The sequence below is a fragment of the Salvelinus alpinus genome, chromosome 11 (assembly GCF_045679555.1).
Source record: "Salvelinus alpinus chromosome 11, SLU_Salpinus.1, whole genome shotgun sequence".
Lineage (NCBI taxonomy): Eukaryota > Metazoa > Chordata > Actinopteri > Salmoniformes > Salmonidae > Salvelinus > Salvelinus alpinus.
In genome coordinates, this window is record NC_092096.1 from 5,600,256 (window position 1) to 5,624,206 (window position 23,951).

The 23,951-nt window shown below is 50.7% G+C and overlaps 1 protein-coding gene across 2 annotated transcripts in view; it reads right to left on the reverse strand.

The window, feature by feature from the left end:
• The window catches only part of ano2b (anoctamin 2b), a 191,303-nt gene extending 169,145 nt beyond the window's left edge, over positions 1-22,158 (reverse strand). Inside the window, exons 1-3 of one of the 2 annotated variants that reach the window (XR_011666777.1) lie at positions 21,678-22,158; positions 21,425-21,466; positions 871-1,296 (exon numbers count right to left, since the gene is read on the reverse strand). Coding sequence is in view for 1 of the 2 variants with exons in the window: in XM_071331598.1 (XP_071187699.1) it covers positions 871-1,296; positions 21,425-21,457 (459 nt within the window). In the remaining variant the exon portion in view is untranslated. Of the gene's footprint in view, positions 1-870; positions 1,297-21,424 lie in introns of both variants that reach the window. The other variant, XM_071331598.1, reaches the window with a different exon arrangement.
• Between the last annotated feature and the right edge of the window lie 1,793 nt (positions 22,159-23,951).

Sequence of the window (23,951 nt, forward strand, 5' to 3'; positions counted from 1 at the left end):
GGTGGGGCCTGAACGTTGTGGGTAGGGTGGGGCCTGAACGTTGTGGGTAGGGTGGGGCCTGAACGTTGTGGGTAGGGTGGGGCCTGAACGTTGTGGGTAGGGTGGGGCCTGAACGTTGTGGGTAGGGTGGGGCCTGAACGTTGTGGGTAGGGTGGGGCCTGAACGTTGCGGGTAGGGTGGGGCCTGAACGTTGCGGGTAGGGTGGGGCCTGAACGTTACGGGTAGGGTGGGGCCTGAACGTTGTGGGTAGGGTGGGGCCTGAACGTTGCGGGTAGGGTGGGGCCTGAACGTTGCGGGTAGGGTGGGGCCTGAACGTTGTGGGTATGGGTAGGAATCAGGGTTAAAATGCCCGTGCAGGGCTCTAATAAACACTGGTCACAGAAGATCATTTGAACTACACGCCCACCGTGGGTTGAACAGCGCGAGAGGTGGAGTCAGCTGGCGCTTGCTGCTTTCTGAGACTCACTGGGCAGGAAGGTGGAAGAACTAAGTCTCATATGATGACGGCAAAGCAACCTTTTGAAAGACGGGGTGTTTCGATAGCTATGATGCAACCGTACACTACATGATGATATTTCCAGACCGTATGCATGGTGGATGGACTAGAAATACAAGTGAAAATATATTTAGGGTCAAATTCCCCTTACGCAGGCCTTTTCATTAGGTGAGCAATGTTAAATAAATATTAAATTGATTTGTTAATTACTTTGTTACTTTTAAAACTGCAGCGATAATGCTAATTTAACCATAAATAACACCAGACCAGCACGCACAGCACACACACACACACACACACACACACACACAATGCACACACACACGCACAGCGCACACACACACGCACAGTGGACACACCGGTTGGTCTCTCACCTCTGTGTCTCTCTCCATCTCAAGCCCCGCCTCCAGTAGCCTGGCCTCAAACTCCTCCCTGATCAGCACCATCTCTCCTTCAGCTGGGTCCGCCTCTAATTCCACGGCCACGCCCAGGTCCACACACACCTCCCCGTCCACCGCACTCCGCTGCCCTGCTGCACATGCCAAACCCCCCACAGGGCCGGAGGGGGGGGAGCTGCCATTGGAGATGACAGAGAGGCGATGAGGAGGGTGTGGGGGGGCAGAGAGGCGATGAGGAGGGTGTGGGGGGGCAGAGAGACGGTGCAGCCGCTCGCCACCCCTCACAGAGATCTGTTTGCGTTGGTAGAACACCAGAACATAGTCCACCTTCCTCCGGCCATCTGAGAAGAACTGACACGACCTGGGGCCATCCTGGGGGGCCGCGGGCCCAACACCCCCTCCCTGGAGGAGAGGAGAGGGGACTGGTCAGTAACTAACTAACACCCTAACCTGCTGGTCCAACACCCCCTCCCTGGAGGAGAGGAGACAGGGGACTGGTCAGTAACTAACTAACACCCTAACCTGCTGGTCCAACACCCCCTCCCTTGAGGAGAGGGGACTGGTCAGTAACTAACTAACACCCTAACCTGCTGGTCCAACACCCCCTCCCTGGAGGAGAGGAGAGGGGACTGGTCAGTAACTAACTAACACCCTAACCTGCTGGCCCAACACCCCCTCCCTGGAGGAGAGGAGACAGGGGACTGGTCAGTAACTAACTAACACCCTAACCTGCTGGTCCAACACCCCCTCCCTGGAGGAGAGGAGACAGGGGACTGGTCAGTAACTAACTAACACCCTAACCTGCTGGCCCAACACCCCCTCCCTAGAGGAGACAGGGGACTGGTCAGTAACTAACTAACACCCTAACCTGCTGGTCCAACACCCCCTCCCTGGAGGAGAGGAGACAGGGGACTGGTCAGTAACTAACTAACACCCTAACCTGCTGGTCCAACACCCCCTCCCTGGAGGAGAGGAGACAGGGGACTGGTCAGTAACTAACTAACACCCCAACCTGCTGGTCCAACACCCCCTCCCTGGAGGAGAGGAGAGGGGACTGGTCAGTAACTAACTAACACCCTAACCTGCTGGTCCAACACCCCCTCCCTGGAGGAGAGGAGACAGGGGACTGGTCAGTAACTAACTAACACCCTAACCTGCTGGTCCAACACCCCCTCCCTGGAGGAGAGGGGACTAGTCAGTAACTAACTAACACCCTAACCTGCTGGTCCAACACCCCCTCCCTGGAGGAGAGGAGACAGGGGACTGGTCAGTAACTAACTAACACCCTAACCTGCTGGCCCAACACCCCCTCCCTGGAGGAGAGGAGACAGGGGACTGGTCAGTAACTAACTAACACCCTAACCTGCTGGTCCAACACCCCCTCCCTGGAGGAGAGGAGACAGGGGACTGGTCAGTAACTAACTAACACCCTAACCTGCTGGTCCAACACCCCCTCCCTGGAGGAGAGGAGACAGGGGACTGGTCAGTAACTAACTAACACCCTAACCTGCTGGTCCAACACCCCCTCCCTGGAGGAGAGGAGACAGGGGACTGGTCAGTAACTAACTAACACCCTAACCTGCTGGTCCAACACCCCCTCCCTGGAGGAGAGGAGACAGGGGACTGGTCAGTAACTAACTAACACCCTAACCTGCTGGTCCAACACCCCCTCCCTGGAGGAGAGGAGACAGGGGACTGGTTAGTAACTAACTAACACCCTAACCTGCTGGTCCAACACCCCCTCCCTGGAGGAGAGGAGACAGGGGACTGGTCAGTAACTAACTAACACCCTAACCTGCTGGTCCAACACCCCCTCCCTTGAGGAGAGGAGACAGTGGACTGGTCAGTAACTGTTCAGTAGGGCAGAAGTAGTAAATTTCAACAAAAAAAAAATCTAAAACACAGATGAACACACCCCTCCCTGGTTCTGAGGAGGGTGAATAGCAGGTCAACTTTATTGAAAGTTGCAGAAGTTCTACAGTACCAGTCAGAAGTTCTACAGTACCAGTCAGAAGTTGTACAGTACCAGTCAGAAGTTCTACAGTACCAGTCAGAAGTTCTACAGTACCAGTCAGAAGTTACCTCATTCAAGGGTTTTTCTTTATATTTTCTACATTGTAGAATAATAGTAAAGACATCAAAACTATGAAATAGCATATATGGAATCATGTAGTAACCAAACAAGTGTTAATTAAACAAATCAAAATATTTTAAATTCTTCAAAGTAGCCACCCTTTGGAATGCAGGTAGCCACCTGGAATGCTTTTCCAACAGTCTTGAAGGAGTTCCCACATATGCTGAGCACTTGTTGGCTGCTTTTCCTTCACTCTGCAGTCCAACTCATCCCAAACCATCTCAATTGGGTTGAGGTCAGGTGATTGTGGAGGCCAGGTCATCTGATGCAGCACTCCATCACTCTGCTTTTTGGTTAAATAGCCCTTACACAGCCTGGGGGTGTGTTGGGTCATTGTCCTGTGAAAAACAAATGATAGTGGGACTAAGTGCAAACCAGATGGGGTGGCGTATCGCTGCAGAAAGCTGTGGTAGTCATGTTGGTTCAGTGTGCCTTGAAGTCTAAAAATATCACAGACATTGTCACCAGCAAAGCACCCCCCACCACCACCATCACACCTCCTTCTCCATGCTTCATGGTGTGGACCACACAAGGAGATCAACCGTTCACCTACTCTGCGTCTCACAAAGACACGGCGGTTGGAACCAAAAATCTCACATTTGGACTCATCAGACCAAAGGACAGATTTCCACCAATCTTAATGGCCATTGGTCGTGTTTCTTGGCCCAAGCACGTCTCTTCTTATTATTGGTGTCCTTTACTGGTGGTTTCTTTGCAGCAATTCAACCATGAAGGCCTGATTCACGCAGTCTCCTCTGAACTGTAATCTGAGTGCAGTTAACTCTAATGAACTTATCCTCTGAGCAGAGGTAACTCTGGGTCTTCCTTTCCTGTGGAGGTCCTCATGAGAGCCAGTTTCATCATAACGCTTGATGGTTTTTGCTACTGCACTTGAAGAAAAGTTCAATGTTCTTGAAATCTTCCGGATTAACTGACCTTCATGTCTTAAAATAATGATAGACAGTCATTTCTCTTTTCTTATTTGAGCTGTTCTTACCATAATATGGACTTGGTATTTTACCAAATAGGGCCATCTTCTGTATACCACCCCTACCTTGTTACAACACAACTGATTGGCTCAAACAGAATGCCAAGAGTGTGCAAAGCTGTTATCAAGGCAAAGGGTGGTTACTTTTAAGAATCTCAAATATAAAATATATTTTGATTTGTATAACACTCGTTTGGTTACTACATGATTCCATATGTGTTATTTCATGGTTTTTGTCTTCACTGTTATTCTACAATGTAGAAAATAGTTTAAAAAATAAAGAAAACCCTGGAATGAGTAGGTGTGTCCAAACTTCTGACTGGTACTGTATATAGACCTGTCACCTGACACCTTCTACATAAGAGACATCTGTTGACTAGTACTGTATATAGACCTGACACCTTATTCTACATAAGAGACATCTGTTGACTGGTACTGTATATAGACCTGACACCTTATTCTACATAAGAGACAACTGTTGACTGGTACTGTCTATAGACCTGACACCTTCTACATAAGAGACAACTGTTGACTGGTACTGTATATAGACCTGACACCTTCTACATAAGAGACAACTGTTGACTGGTACTGTCTATAGACCTGACACCTTCTACATAAGAGACAACTGTTGACTGGTACTGTCTATAGACCTGACACCTTATTCTACATAAGAGACATCTGTTGACTGGTACTGTATATAGACCTGACACCTTATTCTACATAAGAGACATCTGTTGACTGGTACTGTATATAGACCTGACACCTTATTCTACATAAGAGACAACTGTTGACTGGTACTGTCTATAGACCTGACACCTTATTCTACATAAGAGACATCTGTTCTACATCATCTATTTCTATCTGAATACACACGATTCAACTAATCAACTCATCCTCAACTTGATTTGTGCAATCAGGTGTTAATGCTGGGCTGGGACTAAAGCCTGCACTCCCTGCACAGGACCAGGGTTGGAGACCACCCTGTATCTATACAGGACCAGGGTTGGAGACCACCCTGTATCTATACAGGATCAGGGTTGGAGACCACCCTGTATCTATACAGGACCAGGGTTGGAGACCACCCTGTATCTATACAGGACCAGGGTAGGAGACCACTGATGACCACCCTGCATCTATACAGGACCAGGATAGGAGACCACCCTGTATCTATACAGGACCAGGGTAGGAGACCACCCTGTATCTATACAGGACCAGGGTAGGAGACCACCCTGTATCTATACAGGACCAGGGTAGGTGACCACCCTGTATCTATACAGGACCATGGTAGGAGACCACCCTGTATCTATACAGGACCAGGGTTGGAGACCACTGATGATCACCCTGTATCTATACAGGACCAGGGTTGGAGACCACTGATGACCACCCTGTATCTATACAGGACCAGGGTTGGAGACCACTGATGACCACCCTGTATCTATACAGGACCAGGGTAGGAGACCACCCTGTATCTATACAGGACCAGGGTTGGAGACCAATGATGACCACCCTGTATCTATACAGGACCAGGGTTGGAGACCACTGATGATCACCCTGTATCTATACAGGACCAGGGTTGGAGACCACCGATGATCACCCTGTATCTATACAGGACCAGGGTAGGAGACCACCCTGTATCTATACAGGACCAGGGTAGGAGACCACCCTGTATCTATACAGGACCAGGGTAGGAGACCACCCTGTATCTATACAGGACCAGGGTTGGAGACCACCCTGTATCTATACAGGACCAGGGTTGGACACCACTGATGATCACCCTGTTTCTATACAGGACCAGGGTTGGAGACCACTGATGACCACCCTGTATCTATACAAGACCAGGGTAGGACACCACCCTGTGTCTATACAGGACCAGGGCAGGAGACCACCCTGTATCTATACAGGACCAGGGTAGGTCACCACCCTGTATCTATACAAGACCAGGGTTGGAGACCACCCTGTATCTATACAGGACCAGAGTTGGAGACCACTGATGACCACCCTGTATCTATACAGGACCAGGGTAGGAGACCACCCTGTATCTATACAGGACCAGGGTTGGAGACCACTGATGACCACCCTGTATCTATCAGGACCAGGGTTGGAGACCACTGATGACCACCCTGTATCTATACAGGACCAGGGTAGGAGACCACCCTGTATCTATACAGGACCAGGGTTGGAGACCAATGATGACCACCCTGTATCTATACAGGACCAGGGTTGGAGACCACTGATGATCACCCTGTATCTATACAGGACCAGGGTTGGAGACCACCCTGTATCTATACAGGACCAGGGTAGGACACCACCCTGTATCTATACAGGACCAGGGTTGGACACCACTGATGATCACCCTGTTTCTATACAGGACCAGGGTTGGAGACCACTGATGACCACCCTGTATCTATACAAGACCAGGGTAGGACACCACCCTGTATCTATACAGGACCAGGGCAGGAGACCACCCTGTATCTATACAGGACCAGGGTAGGTCACCACCCTGTATCTATACAAGACCAGGGTTGGAGACCACCCTGTATCTATACAGGACCAGAGTTGGAGACCACTGATGACCACCCTGTATCTATACAGGACCAGGGCAGGAGACCACCCTGTATCTATACAGGACCAGGGTTGGAGACCACTGATGACCACCCTGTATCTATCAGGACCAGGGTTGGAGACCACTGATGACCACCCTGTATCTATACAGGACCAGGGTTGGAGACCACTGATGACCACCCTGTATCTATACAGGACCAGGGTTGGAGACCACCCTGTATCTATACAGGACCAGGGCAGGAGACCACTGATGACCACCCTGTATCTATCAGGACCAGGGTTGGAGACCACTGATGATCACCCTGTATCTATACAGACCAGGGGTAGGAGACCACTGATGACCACCCTGTATCTATACAGGACCAGGGTAGGAGACCACCCTGTATCTATACAGGACCACGGTAGGACACCACCCTGTATCTATACAGGACCAGGGTAGGAGACCATCCTGTATCTATTCAGGACCAGGGGTGGAGACCACTGATGACCACCCTGTATCTATACAGGACCAGGGTAGGACACCACCCTGTATCTATACAGGACCAGGGTAGGGACCACCCTGTATCTATACAGGACCAGGGCAGGAGACCACCCTGTATCTATACAGGACCAGGGCAGGAGACCACCCTGTATCTATCAGGACCAGGGTTGGAGCCCACCCTGTATCTATACAGGACCAGGGTTGGAGACCACCCTGTATCTATACAGGACCAGGGTTGGAGACCACCCTGTATCTATACAGGACCAGGGCAGGAGACCACCCTGTATCTATCAGGACCAGGGTTGGAGACCATCCTGTATCTATACAGGACCAGGGTTGGAGACCACCCTGTATATATACAGGACCAGGGTTGGAGACCACCCTGTATCTATACAGGACCAGGGTTGGAGACCACCCTGTATCTATACAGGACCAGGGTTGGAGACCACTGATGACCACCCTGTATCTATCAGGACCAGGGTTGGAGACCACTGATGACCACCCTGTATCTATACAGGACCAGGGTTGGAGACCACTGATGACCACCCTGTATCTATACAGGACCAGGGTTGGAGACCACCCTGTATCTATACAGGACCAGGGCAGGAGACCACTGATGACCACCCTGTATCTATCAGGACCAGGGTTGGAGACCACTGATGATCACCCTGTATCTATACAGACCAGGGGTAGGAGACCACTGATGACCACCCTGTATCTATACAGGACCAGGGTAGGAGACCACCCTGTATCTATACAGGACCACGGTAGGACACCACCCTGTATCTATACAGGACCAGGGTAGGAGACCATCCTGTATCTATTCAGGACCAGGGGTGGAGACCACTGATGACCACCCTGTATCTATACAGGACCAGGGCAGGAGACCACTGATGACCACCCTGTATCTATCAGGACCAGGGTTGGAGACCACTGATGATCACCCTGTATCTATACAGACCAGGGGTAGGAGACCACTGATGACCACCCTGTATCTATACAGGACCAGGGTAGGAGACCACCCTGTATCTATACAGGACCACGGTAGGACACCACCCTGTATCTATACAGGACCAGGGTAGGAGACCATCCTGTATCTATTCAGGACCAGGGGTGGAGACCACTGATGACCACCCTGTATCTATACAGGACCAGGGTAGGACACCACCCTGTATCTATACAGGACCAGGGTAGGGACCACCCTGTATATATACAGGACCAGGGCAGGAGACCACCCTGTATCTATCAGGACCAGGGTTGGAGACCACCCTGTATCTATACAGGACCAGGGTTGGAGACCACTGATGACCACCCTGTATCTATACAGGATCAGGGTTGGAGACCACCCTGTATCTATACAGGACCAGGGCAGGAGACCACCCTGTATCTATCAGGACCAGGGTTGGAGACCACTGATGACCACCCTGTATCTATACAGGACCAGGGTTGGAGACCACCCTGTATCTATACAGGACCAGGGTTGGAAACCACTGATGACCACCCTGTATCTATACAGGACCAGGGTAGGACACCACCCTGTATCTATACAGGACCAGGGTTGGACACCACCCTGTATCTATACAGGACCAGGGTAGGAGACCATCCTGTGTCTATACAGGACCAGGGTTGGAGACCACTGATGACCACCCTGTTTCTATACAGGACCAGGGTTGGAGACCACTGATGACCACCCTGTATCTATACAGGACCAGGGTTGGAGACCACTGATGATCACCCTGTATCTATACAGGACCAGGGTTGGAGACCACCCTGTATCTATACAGGACCAGGGTAGGACACCACCCTGTATCTATACAGGACCAGGGTTGGAGACCACTGATGACCACCCTGTATCTATACAGGACCAGGGTAGGAGACCATCCTGTATCTATACAGGACCAGGGGTGGAGACCACTGATGACCACCCTGTATCTATACAGGACCAGGGTAGGAGACCACCCTGTATCTATACAGGACCAGGGTTGGAGACCACTGATGACCACCCTGTATCTATACAGGACCAGGGTAGGACACCACCCTGTATCTATACAGGACCAGGGTAGGAGACCAACCTGTATCTATACAGGACCAGGGTAGGAGACCACCCTGTATCTATACAGGACCAGGGCAGGAGACCACCCTGTATCTATACAGGACCAGGGCAGGAGACCACCCTGTATCTATCAGGACCAGGGTTGGAGACCATCCTGTATCTATACAGGACCAGGGTAGGACACCACCCTGTATCTATACAGGACCAGTGTTGGAGACCACCCTGTATCTATACAGGACCAGGGTTGGAGACCACCCTGTATCTATACAGGACCAGGGTAGGAGACCACTGATGACCACCCTGTATCTATACAGGACCAGGGTTGGAGACCACCCTGTATCTATACAGGACCAGGGCAGGAGACCACCCTGTATCTATACAGGACCAGGGCAGGAGACCACCCTGTATCTATCAGGACCAGGGTTGGAGACCACTGATGACCACCCTGTATCTATACAGGACCAGGGTAGGACACCACCCTGTATCTATACAGGACCAGGGTTGGAGACCACCCTGTATCTATACAGGACCAGGGTTGGAAACCACTGATGACCACCCTGTATCTATACAGGACCAGGGTTGGAGACCACTGATGACCACCCTGTATCTATACAGGACCAGGGTTGGAGACCACCCTGTATCTATACAGGACCAGGGTAGGACACCACCCTGTATCTATACAGGACCAGGGTTGGAGACCACTGATGACCACCCTGTATCTATACAGGACCAGGGTAGGAGACCATCCTGTATCTATACAGGACCAGGGTAGGAGACCACTGATGACCACCCTGTATCTATCAGGACCAGGGTTGGAGACCACTGATGACCACCCTGTATCTCCACAGGACCAGGGTTGGAGACCACTGATGACCACCCTGTATCTATACAGGACCAGGGTAGGACACCACCCTGTATCTATACAGGACCAGGGTTGGAGACCACCCTGTATGTATACAGGACCAGGGTTGGAGACCACTGATGACCACCCTGTATCTATACAGGACCAGGGTTGGAGACCACTGATGATCACCCTGTATCTATACAGGACCAGGGTTGGAGACCACTGATGATCACCCTGCATCTATACAGGACCAGGGTTGGAGACCACTGATGATCACCCTGCATCTATACATGACCAGGGTTGGAGACCACTGATGATCACCCTGTATCTATACAGGACCAGGGTAGGTGCCCACCCTGTATCTATACAGGACCATGGTAGGAGACCACTGATGACCACCCTGTATCTATACAGGACCAGGGTTGGAGACCACTGATGATCACCCTGCATCTATACATGACCAGGGTTGGAGACCACTGATGATCACCCTGTATCTATACAGGACCAGGGTAGGTGCCCACCCTGTATCTATACAGGACCAGGGTTGGAGACCACTGATGACCACCCTGTATCTATACAGGACCAGGGTTGGAAAACACCCTGTATCTATACAGGACCAGGGTAGGAGACCACCCTGTATCTATTCAGGACCAGGGTTGGAGACCACTGATGACCACCCTGTATCTATACAGGACCAGGGTTGGAGACCACTGATGACCACCCTGTATCTATACAGGACCAGGGTAGGAGACCACCCTGTATCTATACAGGACCAGGTTTGGAGACCACCCTGTATCTATACAGGACCAGGGTAGGAGCCCACCCTGTATCTATACAGGACCAGGGTAGGAGACCACTGATGATCACCCTGTATCTATACAGGACCAGGGTTGGAGACCACTGATGACCACCCTGTATCTATACAGGACCAGGGTAGGAGCCCACCCTGTATCTATACAGGACCAGGGTTGGAGACCACTGATGATCACCCTGTATCTATACAGGACCAGGGTTGGAGACCACCCTGTATCTATACAGGACCAGGGTAGGACACCACCCTGTATCTATACAGGACCAGGGTTGGAGACCACTGATGACCACCCTGTATCTATACAGGACCAGGGTAGGAGACCATCCTGTATCTATACAGGACCAGGGGTGGAGACCACTGATGACCACCCTGTATCTATACAGGACCAGGGTAGGAGACCACCCTGTATCTATACAGGACCAGGGTTGGAGACCACTGATGACCACCCTGTATCTATACAGGACCAGGGTAGGACACCACCCTGTATCTATACAGGACAAGGGTTGGAGACCACCCTGTATCTATACAGGACCAGGGTTGGAGACCACCCTGTATCTATACAGGACCAGGGCAGGAGACCACCCTGTATCTATCAGGACCAGGGTTGGAGACCATCCTGTATCTATACAGGACCAGGGTTGGAGACCACTGATGACCACCCTGTATCTATACAGGACCAGGGTTGGAGACCACCCTGTATCTATACAGGACCAGGGCAGGAGACCACCCTGTATCTATACAGGACCAGGGTTGGAGACCACCCTGTATCTATACAGGACCAGGGCAGGAGACCACCCTGTATCTATCAGGACCAGGGTTGGAGACCACTGATGACCACCCTGTATCTATACAGGACCAGGGTTGGAGACCACCCTGTATCTATACAGGACCAGGGTTGGAGACCACTGATGACCACCCTGTTTCTATACAGGACCAGGGTTGGAGACCACTGATGACCACCCTGTATCTATACAGGACCAGGGTTGGAGACCACTGATGACCACCCTGTATCTATACAGGACCAGGGTTGGAGACCACTGATGACCACCCTGTATCTATACAGGACCAGGGTTGGAGACCACCCTGTATCTATACAGGACCAGGGTTGGAGACCACTGATGACCACCCTGTATCTATACAGGACCAGGGTAGGAGACCACCCTGTATCTATACAGGACCAGGGTTGGAGACCACCCTGTATCTATACAGGACCAGGGTAGGAGCCCACCCTGTATCTATACAGGACCAGGGTAGAAGACCACTGATGATCACCCTATATCTATACAGGACCAGGGTTGGAGACCACTGATGACCACCCTGTATCTATACAGGACCAGGGTAGGAGCCCACCCTGTATCTATACAGGACCAGGGTAGGACACCACCCTGTATCTATACAGGACCAGGGTTGGAGACCACTGATGACCACCCTGTATCTATACAGGACCAGGGTAGGAGACCATCCTGTATCTATACAGGACCAGGGTTGGAGACCACTGATGACCACCCTGTATCTATACAGGACCAGGGTTGGAGACCACCCTGTATCTATACAGGACCAGGGTTGGAAACCACTGATGACCACCCTGTATCTATACAGGACCAGGGTAGGACACCACCCTGTATCTATACAGGACCAGGGTTGGACACCACCCTGTATCTATACAGGACCAGGGTAGGAGACCATCCTGTGTCTATACAGGACCAGGGTTGGAGACCACTGATGACCACCCTGTTTCTATACAGGACCAGGGTTGGAGACCACTGATGACCACCCTGTATCTATACAGGACCAGGGTTGGAGACCACTGATGACCACCCTGTATCTATACAGGACCAGGGTTGGAGACCACTGATGACCACCCTGTATCTATACAGGACCAGGGTTGGAGACCACCCTGTATCTATACAGGACCAGGGTTGGAGACCACTGATGACCACCCTGTATCTATACAGGACCAGGGTAGGAGACCACCCTGTATCTATACAGGACCAGGGTTGGAGACCACCCTGTATCTATACAGGACCAGGGTAGGAGCCCACCCTGTATCTATACAGGACCAGGGTAGAAGACCACTGATGATCACCCTATATCTATACAGGACCAGGGTTGGAGACCACTGATGACCACCCTGTATCTATACAGGACCAGGGTAGGAGCCCACCCTGTATCTATACAGGACCAGGGTAGGACACCACCCTGTATCTATACAGGACCAGGGTTGGAGACCACTGATGACCACCCTGTATCTATACAGGACCAGGGTAGGAGACCATCCTGTATCTATACAGGACCAGGGTTGGAGACCACTGATGACCACCCTGTATCTATACAGGACCAGGGTAGGACACCACCCTGTATCTATACAGGACCAGGGTAGGAGACCACCCTGTATCTATACAGGACCAGGGTAGGAAACCACCCTGTATCTATACAGGACCAGGGCAGGAGACCACCCTGTATCTATACAGGACCAGGGCAGGAGACCACCCTGTATCTATCAGGACCAGGGTTGGAGACCATCCTGTATCTATACAGGACCAGGGTAGGACACCACCCTGTATCTATACAGGACCAGTGTTGGAGACCATCCTGTATCTATACAGGACCAGGGTTGGAGACCACCCTGTATCTATACATGACCAGGGTAGGAGACCACTGATGACCACCCTGTATCTATACAGGACCAGGGTTGGAGACCACCCTGTATCTATACAGGACCAGGGCAGGAGACCACCCTGTATCTATACAGGACCAGGGCAGGAGACCACCCTGTATCTATCAGGACCAGGGTTGGAGACCACTGATGACCACCCTGTATCTATACAGGACCAGGGTAGGACACCACCCTGTATCTATACAGGACCAGGGTTGGAGACCACCCTGTATCTATACAGGACCAGGGTTGGAAACCACTGATGACCACCCTGTATCTATACAGGACCAGGGTTGGAGACCACTGATGACCACCCTGTATCTATACAGGACCAGGGTTGGAGACCACCCTGTATCTATACAGGACCAGGGTAGGACACCACCCTGTATCTATACAGGACCAGGGTTGGAGACCACTGATGACCACCCTGTATCTATACAGGACCAGGGTAGGAGACCATCCTGTATCTATACAGGACCAGGGTAGGAGACCACTGATGACCACCCTGTATCTATCAGGACCAGGGTTGGAGACCACTGATGACCACCCTGTATCTCCACAGGACCAGGGTTGGAGACCACTGATGACCACCCTGTATCTATACAGGACCAGGGTAGGACACCACCCTGTATCTATACAGGACCAGGGTTGGAGACCACCCTGTATGTATACAGGACCAGGGTTGGAGACCACTGATGACCACCCTGTATCTATACAGGACCAGGGTTGGAGACCACTGATGATCACCCTGTATCTATACAGGACCAGGGTTGGAGACCACTGATGATCACCCTGCATCTATACAGGACCAGGGTTGGAGACCACTGATGATCACCCTGCATCTATACATGACCAGGGTTGGAGACCACTGATGATCACCCTGTATCTATACAGGACCAGGGTAGGTGCCCACCCTGTATCTATACAGGACCATGGTAGGAGACCACTGATGACCACCCTGTATCTATACAGGACCAGGGTTGGAGACCACTGATGATCACCCTGCATCTATACATGACCAGGGTTGGAGACCACTGATGATCACCCTGTATCTATACAGGACCAGGGTAGGTGCCCACCCTGTATCTATACAGGACCAGGGTTTGAGACCACTGATGACCACCCTGTATCTATACAGGACCAGGGTTGGAAACCACCCTGTATCTATACAGGACCAGGGTAGGAGACCACCCTGTATCTATTCAGGACCAGGGTTGGAGACCACTGATGACCACCCTGTATCTATACAGGACCAGGGTTGGAGACCACTGATGACCACCCTGTATCTATACAGGACCAGGGTAGGAGACCACCCTGTATCTATACAGGACCAGGGTTGGAGACCACCCTGTATCTATACAGGACCAGGGTAGGAGCCCACCCTGTATCTATACAGGACCAGGGTAGGAGACCACTGATGATCACCCTGTATCTATACAGGACCAGGGTTGGAGACCACTGATGACCACCCTGTATCTATACAAGACCAGGGTAGGAGCCCACCCTGTATCTATACAGGACCAGGGTAGGACACCACCCTGTATCTATACAGGACCAGGGTTGGAGACCACTGATGACCACCCTGTATCTATACAGGACCAGGGTAGGAGACCATCCTGTATCTATACAGGACCAGGGGTGGAGACCACTGATGACCACCCTGTATCTATACAGGACCAGGGTAGGAGACCACCCTGTATCTATACAGGACCAGGGTTGGAGACCACTGATGACCACCCTGTATCTATACAGGACCAGGGTAGGACACCACCCTGTATCTATACAGGACCAGGGTAGGAGACCACCCTGTATCTATACAGGACCAGGGTAGGAGACCACCCTGTATCTATACAGGACCAGGGCAGGAGACCACCCTGTATCTATACAGGACCAGGGCAGGAGACCACCCTGTATCTATCAGGACCAGGGTTGGAGACCATCCTGTATCTATACAGGACCAGGGTAGGCCACCACCCTGTATCTATACAGGACCAGTGTTGGAGACCACCCTGTATCTATACAGGACCAGGGTTGGAAACCACCCTGTATCTATACAGGACCAGGGTAGGAGACCACTGATGACCACCCTGTATCTATACAGGACCAGGGTTGGAGACCACCCTGTATCTATACAGGACCAGGGCAGGAGACCACCCTGTATCTATACAGGACCAGGGCAGGAGACCACCCTGTATCTATCAGGACCAGGGTTGGAGACCACTGATGACCACCCTGTATCTATACAGGACCAGGGTAGGACACCACCCTGTATCTATACAGGACCAGGGTTGGAGACCACCCTGTATCTATACAGGACCAGGGTTGGAAACCACTGATGACCACCCTGTATCTATACAGGACCAGGGTTGGAGACCACTGATGATGACCACCCTGTATCTATACAGGACCAGGGTTGGAGACCACCCTGTATCTATACAGGACCAGGGTAGGACACCACCCTGTATCTATACAGGACCAGGGTTGGAGACCACTGATGACCACCCTGTATCTATACAGGACCAGGGTAGGAGACCATCCTGTATCTATACAGGACCAGGGTAGGAGACCACTGATGACCACCCTGTATCTATCAGGACCAGGGTTGGAGACCACTGATGACCACCCTGTATCTCCACAGGACCAGGGTTGGAGACCACTGATGACCACCCTGTATCTATACAGGACCAGGGTAGGAGACCACCCTGTATCTATACAGGACCAGGGTTGGAGACCACCCTGTATGTATACAGGACCAGGGTTGGAGACCACTGATGACCACCCTGTATCTATACAGGACCAGGGTTGGAGACCACTGATGATCACCCTGTATCTATACAGGACCAGGGTTGGAGACCACTGATGATCACCCTGCATCTATACAGGACCAGGGTTGGAGACCACTGATGATCACCCTGCATCTATACATGACCAGGGTTGGAGACCACTGATGATCACCCTGTATCTATACAGGACCAGGGTAGGTGCCCACCCTGTATCTATACAGGACCATGGTAGGAGACCACTGATGACCACCCTGTATCTATACAGGACCAGGGTTGGAAACCACCCTGTATCTATACAGGACCAGGGTAGGAGACCACCCTGTATCTATTCAGGACCAGGGTTGGAGACCACTGATGACCACCCTGTATCTATACAGAACCAGGGTTGGAGACCACTGATGATCACCCTGTATCTATACAGGACCAGGGTTGGACACCACTGATGACCACCCTGAATCTATACAGAACCAGGGTTGGAGACCACTGATGATCACCCTGTATCTATACAGGACCAGGGTTGGACACCACTGATGACCACCCTGTATCTATACAGGACCAGGGTAGGACACCACCCTGTATCTATACAGGACCAGGGGTAGGAGACCACTGATGACCACCCTGTATCTATACAGGACCAGGGTTGGAGACCACTGATGCTCACCCTGTATCTATACAGACCAGGGGTAGGAGACCACTGATGACCACCCTGTATCTATACAGGACCAGGGTAGGAGACCACCCTGTATCTATACAGGACCAAGGTTGGAGACCACTGATGACCACCCTGTATCTATACAGGACCAGGGTTGGAGACCACTGATGACCACCCTGTATCTATACAGGACCAGGGTAGGACACCACCCTGTATCTATACAGGACCAGGGTAGGAGACCACCCTGTATCTATACAGGACACCACCCTGTATCTATACAGGACCAGGGGTGGAGACCACTGATGACCACCCTGTATCTATACAGGACCAGGGTAGGACACAACCCTGTATCTATACAGGACCAGGGTAGGAGACCACCCTGTATCTATACAGGACCAGGGCAGGAGACCACCCTGTATCTATCAGGACCAGGGTTGGAGACCACTGATGACCACCCTGTATCTATACAGGACCAGGGCAGGAGACCACCCTGTATCTATCAGGACCAGGGTTGGAGACCACTGATGACCACCCTGTATCTATACAGGACCAGGGAAGGACACCACCCTGTATCTATACAGGACCAGGGTTGGAGACCACCCTGTATCTATACAGGACCAGGGTAGGAGACCATCCTGTATCTATACAGGACCAGGGTTGGAGACCACCCTGTATCTATACAGGACCAGGGTTGGAGACCACCCTGTATCTATACAGGACCAGGGTAGGACACCACCCTGTATCTATACAGGACCAGGGTTGGAGACCACCCTCTATCTATACAGGACCAGGGTTGGAGACCACTGATGATCACCCTGTATCTATACAGGACCAGGGTTGGAGACCACTGATGATCATCCTGCATCTATACAGGACCAGGGTTGGAGACCACTGATGATCACCCTGTATCTGTACAGGACCAGGGTAGGACACCACCCTGTATCTATCAGGACCATGGTAGGAGACCACCCTGTATCTATACAGGACCAGGGTAGGAGACCACTGATGATCACCCTGTATCTGTACAGGACCAGGGTAGGAGCCCACCCTGTATCTATACAGGACCATGGTAGGAGACCACCCTGTATCTATACAGGACCAGGGTAGGCGACCACCCTGTATCTATACAGGACCAGGGTTGGAGACCACTTGTGACCACCCTGTATCTATACAGGACCAGGGTTGGAGACCACCCTGTATCTATACAGGACCAGGGTAGGAGACCACCCTGTATCTATACAGGACCAGGGTTGGAAACCACTGATCACCACCCTGTATCTATACAGGACCAGGGTAGGAGCCCACCCTGTATCTATACAGGACCATGGAAGGAGCCCACCCTGTATCTATACAGGACCAGGGTAGGCGACCACCCTGTATCTATACAGGACCAGGGTAGGCGGCCACCCTGTATCTATACAGGACCAGGGTTGGAGACCACCCTGTATCTATACAGGACCAGGGTTGGAGACCACCCTGTATCTATACAGGACCAGGGTAGGAGACCACCCTGTATCTATACAGGACCAGGGTAGGAGACCACCCTGTATCTATACAGGACCAGGGTTGGAGACCACCTTGTATCTATACAGGACCAGGGTAGGAGCCCACCCTGTATCTATACAGGACCAGGGTTGGAGACCACCCTGTATCTATACAGGACCAGGGTTGGAGACCACTGATGACCACCCTGTATCTATACAGGACCACGGTAGGAGACCACTGATGACCACCCTGTATCTACAGTGAGGGAAAAAAGTATTTGATCCCCTGCTGATTTTGTACGTTTGCCCACTGACAAAGAAATGATCAGTCTATAATTTTAATGGTAGGTTTATTTGAACAGTGAGAGACAGAATAACAACAAAAATATCCAGAAAAACGCATGTCAAAAATGTTATAAATTGATTTGCATTTTAATGAGGGAAATAAGTATTTGACCCCCTCTCAATCAGAAAGATTTCTGGCTCCCAGGTGTCTTTCATACAGGTAACGAGCTGAGATTAGGAGCACACTCTTAAAGGGAGTGCTCCTAATCTCAGTTTCTTACCTGTATAAAAGATACCTGTCCACAGAAGCAATCAATCAATCAGATTCCAAACTCTCCACCATGGCCAAGACCAAAGAGCTCTCCAAGGATGTCAGGGACAAGATTGTAGATCTACACAAGGCTGGAATGGGCTACAAGACCATTGCCAAGCAGTTTGGTGAGTAGGTGACAACAGTTGGTGCGATTATTTGCAATTGGAAGAAACACAAAAGAACTGTCAAACTCCCTTGGCCTGGGGCTCCATGTAAGATCTCACCTCGTGGAGTTGCAATGATCATGAGAATGGTGAGGAATCAGCCCAGAACTACACAGGAGGATCTTGTCAATGATCTCAAGGCAGCTGGGACCATAGTCACCAAGAAAACAATTGGTAACACACTACGCCGTGAAGGACTGAAATCCTGCAGCGCCCGCAAGGTCCCCCTGCTCAAGAAAGCACATATACATGCCCGTCTGAAGTTTGCCAATGAACATCTGAATGATTCAGAGGATAACTGGGTGAACGTGTTGTGGTCAGATGAGACCAAAATGGAGTTCTTTGGCATCAAATCAACTTGCCGTGTTTGGAGGAGGAGGAATGCTGCCTATGACCCCAAGAAACCATCCCCACCGTCAAACATGGAGGTGGAAACATTATGCTTTGGGGGTGTTTTTCTGCTAAGGGGACAGGACAACTTCACAGCATCAAAGGGACGATGGACGGGGCCATGTACCGTCAAATCTTGGGTGAAAACCTCCTTCCCTCAGCCAGGGTATTGAAAATGGGTCGTGGATGGGTATTCCAGCATGACAATGACCCAAAACACACGGCCAAGGCAACAAAGGAGTGGCTCAAGAAAAAGCACATTAAGGTCCTGGAGTGGCCTAGCCAGTCTCCAGACCTTAATCCCATAGAAAATCTGTGGAGGGAGCTGAAGGTTCGAGTTGCCAAACGTCAGCCTCGAAACCTTAATGACTTGAAGAAGATCTGCAAAGAGGAGTGGGACAAAATCCCTCCTGAGATGTGTGCAAACCTGGTGGCCAACTACAAGAAACATCTGACCTCTGTGATTGCCAACAAGGGTTTTGCCACCAAGTACTAAGTCATGTTTTGCAGAGGGGTCAAATACTTATTTCCCTCATTAAAATGCAAATCAATTTATAACATTTTTGACATGCGTTTTTCTGGACTTTTTTGTTGATATTCTGTCTCTCACTGTTCAAATAAACCTACCATTAAAATTACAGACTGATCATTTCATTGTCAGTGGGCAAACGAACAAAATCAGCAGGGGATCAAATACTTTTTTCCCTCACTGTATACAGGACCAGGGTAGGACACCACTGATGACCACCCTGTATCTATACAGGACCAGGGTAGGAGACCACCCTGTATCTATACAGGACCAGGGTTGGAAACCACTGATGACCACCCTGTATCTATACAGGACAAGGGTTGGAGACCACCCTGTATCTATACAGGACCAGGGTTGGAGACCACTATTGACCACCCTGTATCTATACAGGACCAGGGTAGGAGACCACCCTGTATCTATACAGGGCCAGGGTAGGAGACCACCCTGTATCTATACAGGACCAGGGTTGGAGACCACCCTGTATCTATACAGGACCAGGGGTGGAGACCACTGATGACCACCCTGTATCTATACAGGACCAGGGTAGGACACCACCCTGTATCTATACAGGACCAGGGTTGGAGTCCACTGATGACCACCCTGTATCTATACAGGACCAGGGTAGGAGACCACTGATGACCACCCTGTATCTATACAGGACCAGGGTTGGAGACCACCCTGTATCTATACAGGACCAGGGTTGGAGACCACCCTGTATCTATACAGGACCAGGGTTGGAGACCACCCTGTATCTATACAGGACCAGGGTTGGAGACCACCCTGTATCTATACAGGACCAGGGTTGGAGACCACCCTGTATCTATACAGGACCAGGGTAGGAGACCACCCTGTATCTATACAGGACCAGGGTTGGAGACCACCCTGTATCTATACAGGACCAGGGTAGGAGACCACCCTGTATCTATACAGGACCAGGGTTGGAGACCACCCTGTATCTATACAGGACCAGGGTTGGAGACCACTGATGACCACCCTGTATCTATACAGGACCAGGGTTGGAGACCACCCTGTATCTATACAGGACCAGGGTAGGACACCACCCTGTATCTATACAGGACCAGGGTAGGAGACCACCCTGTATCTATACAGGACCAGGGTAGGAGCCCACTGATGAGGTAATATCAAGTCTGGTAATGTCGGGTTAAATAATTCAGCAAGACCTTTTAGATGAGAGGTCTCCTTGACAGCATAAATGGAGGACAATCTCTACAGTAATAACCAGCCAGGCGACATAAAACACTCTTTGACAAAAACATGTTTTCAGTTCACATAAGTTTTGCAAACGTATGTACTGGGAAAGGATTTGGCATGTCACAACAAACAAACGCAGGAGCAGAATCAACAGTTAGCAGAAAGTCAACCTTTTGCGGAGTTACTTACCGGAATCTTGTCTTGGCTGGCGTACTGATGCATTCTGTAACGCTACAAACACAGACAGGAGAATAAAGGAACGGTGTCGTTAGACCGGGAGGAGAATAATAACGGAACTCATCATTATCAGCACGCGCATCTTGGTAATCCGTCAATTTGGGGGAGCAAAGTAACGCGCCTCTCACTTGGCAAGGGACTCAAGATTAGTAGGCTATGACCTACACACATGTTACATCTAGATACCTATCAAACTATAGTCTACCTGGAGCTCCCCGTGAGTTAATTGGGCTATCTGTCTGTGAGCTACAGGTTCCGTCTATTCATCCGTCTGTTGATTCTGACTGCGCGCGTCCTCGGGAGTTTGGCACACGCCCAACTCATGTTCACCCAGGTGCGTTGATTGGTCGATGCTCCCTGATAAATTACGGTAACGAGGAACCAGTGGGAGCAACCGGGCTCACAGGTGAGGTGATACTGATGGTTTCTACGGCGACGCGCTCAGGGAATTAAAGTGGAAAGCACTGTCACGCACCAAGAACGCATTTTAATAATTGTTATTTTTCATTACAATGAGACCGAGAAATACAACGACCTTTAAATAATGAGCAGTAGGTATCCACGCCTCTAAGTTGGTGTTTATTCTTCATTAAAACTATGTATCCACGCCTCTTGTACGTGTTCATTCTTCATACATGACAGCGCTTGCCATGTTCCTTCCCTGAGCGCGTCGCCGTAGAAACGTTCAGATCCAAATATCAACACTCCTGACGGGCTCGAGCGCCAGTAACACTGTGTCAAATGAAATACGTTTTATAGTTGAGCTATTTACTGTTAATGTCTCTCTAACACGGTAGTCAGAACGGTATTCAGCATAATAAAACCGTTCACATTGTTCCACTGAAATCATCTGATTGGACAAACATCGATATTGTTGATTTAAAACACACACACATATATGCCTCTGCCAACTTTTTTTCTGTCCAAGTCAAGCACTGCTCCTAAATCCTGTCCATACTTTATGTGTCCGCTCCTGTAGGGAGTCTATGTCCCGACCCAGACCAGGACCTGTAGAGTCCAGAGAGATGTCCCGGTCCAGACCAGGACCTTTATAGCCCAGAGAGATGTTCCGACCCAGACCAGGACCTGTAGAGTCCAGAGAGATGTCCCGGTCCAGACCAGGACCTTTATAGCCCAGAGAGATGTTCCGACCCAGACCAGGACCTTTATAGCCCAGAGAGATGTCCCGACCCAGACCAGGACCTTTAGAGCCCAGAGAGATGTCCCGACCAGGACCTTTAGAGCCCAGAGAGATGTCCCGACCCAGACCAGGACCTTTAGAGCCCAGAGAGATGTTCCGACCCAGACCAGGACCTTTATAGCCCAGAGAGATGTCCCGACCCAGACCAGGACCTTTAGAGCCCAGAGAGATGTCCCGACCAGGACCTTTAGAGCCCAGAGAGATGTCCCGACCCAGACCAGGACCTTTAGAGCCCAGAGATATGTCCCGACCCAGACCAGGACCTTTAGAGCCCAGAGAGATGTCCCGACCCAGACCAGGACCTTTAGAGCCCAGAGAGATGTCCCGGTCCAGACCAGGACCTGTAGAGCCCAGAGATATGTCCCGACCCAGACCAGGACCTGTAGAGTCCAGAGAGATGTCCCGACCAGGACCTTTATAGCCCAGAGAGATGTCCCGACCAGGACCTTTAGAGCCCAGAGAGATGTCCCGACCAGGACCTTTAGAGCCCAGAGAGATGTCCCGACCCAGACCAGGACCTTTATAGTCCAGAGAGATGTCCCGACCAGGACCTTTAGAGCCCAGAGAGATGTCCCGGTCCAGACCAGGACCTGTAGAGCCCAGAGATATGTCCCGGTCCAGACCCAGATCAGGAGTACCAGGCCCCGGGTCGAACAGGGCATCACTGTGGATGGACGATGACTCACTGACAGCTGTGGCCACCCTGCAGCCACTCCATGTTCCTGCAGACACACACATCATACACACATAGTATACACATCACATTATCCAATACACACACATCATACACACATAGTATACACACCACATTATCCAATACACACACATCATACACACATAGTATACACACCACATTATCCAATACACACACATCATACACACATAGTATACACACCACATTATCCAATACACACACATCATACACACATAGCATACACATCACATTATCCAATACACACACATCATACACACATAGTATACACACCACATTATCCAATACACACACATCATACACACATAGTATACACACCACATTATCCAATACACACACTCAGTCACACACAATTCGTATATCCTACCACATTATGGAACAGACACACAGCAGGGTCATATATCCTACCACATTATGGAACAGACACACAGCAGGGTCATATATCCTACCACATTATGTAACAGACACACAGCAGGGTCATATATCATACCACATTATGGAACACACAGCAGGGTCATATATCCTACCACATTATGGAACAGACACACAGCAGGGTCATATATCAT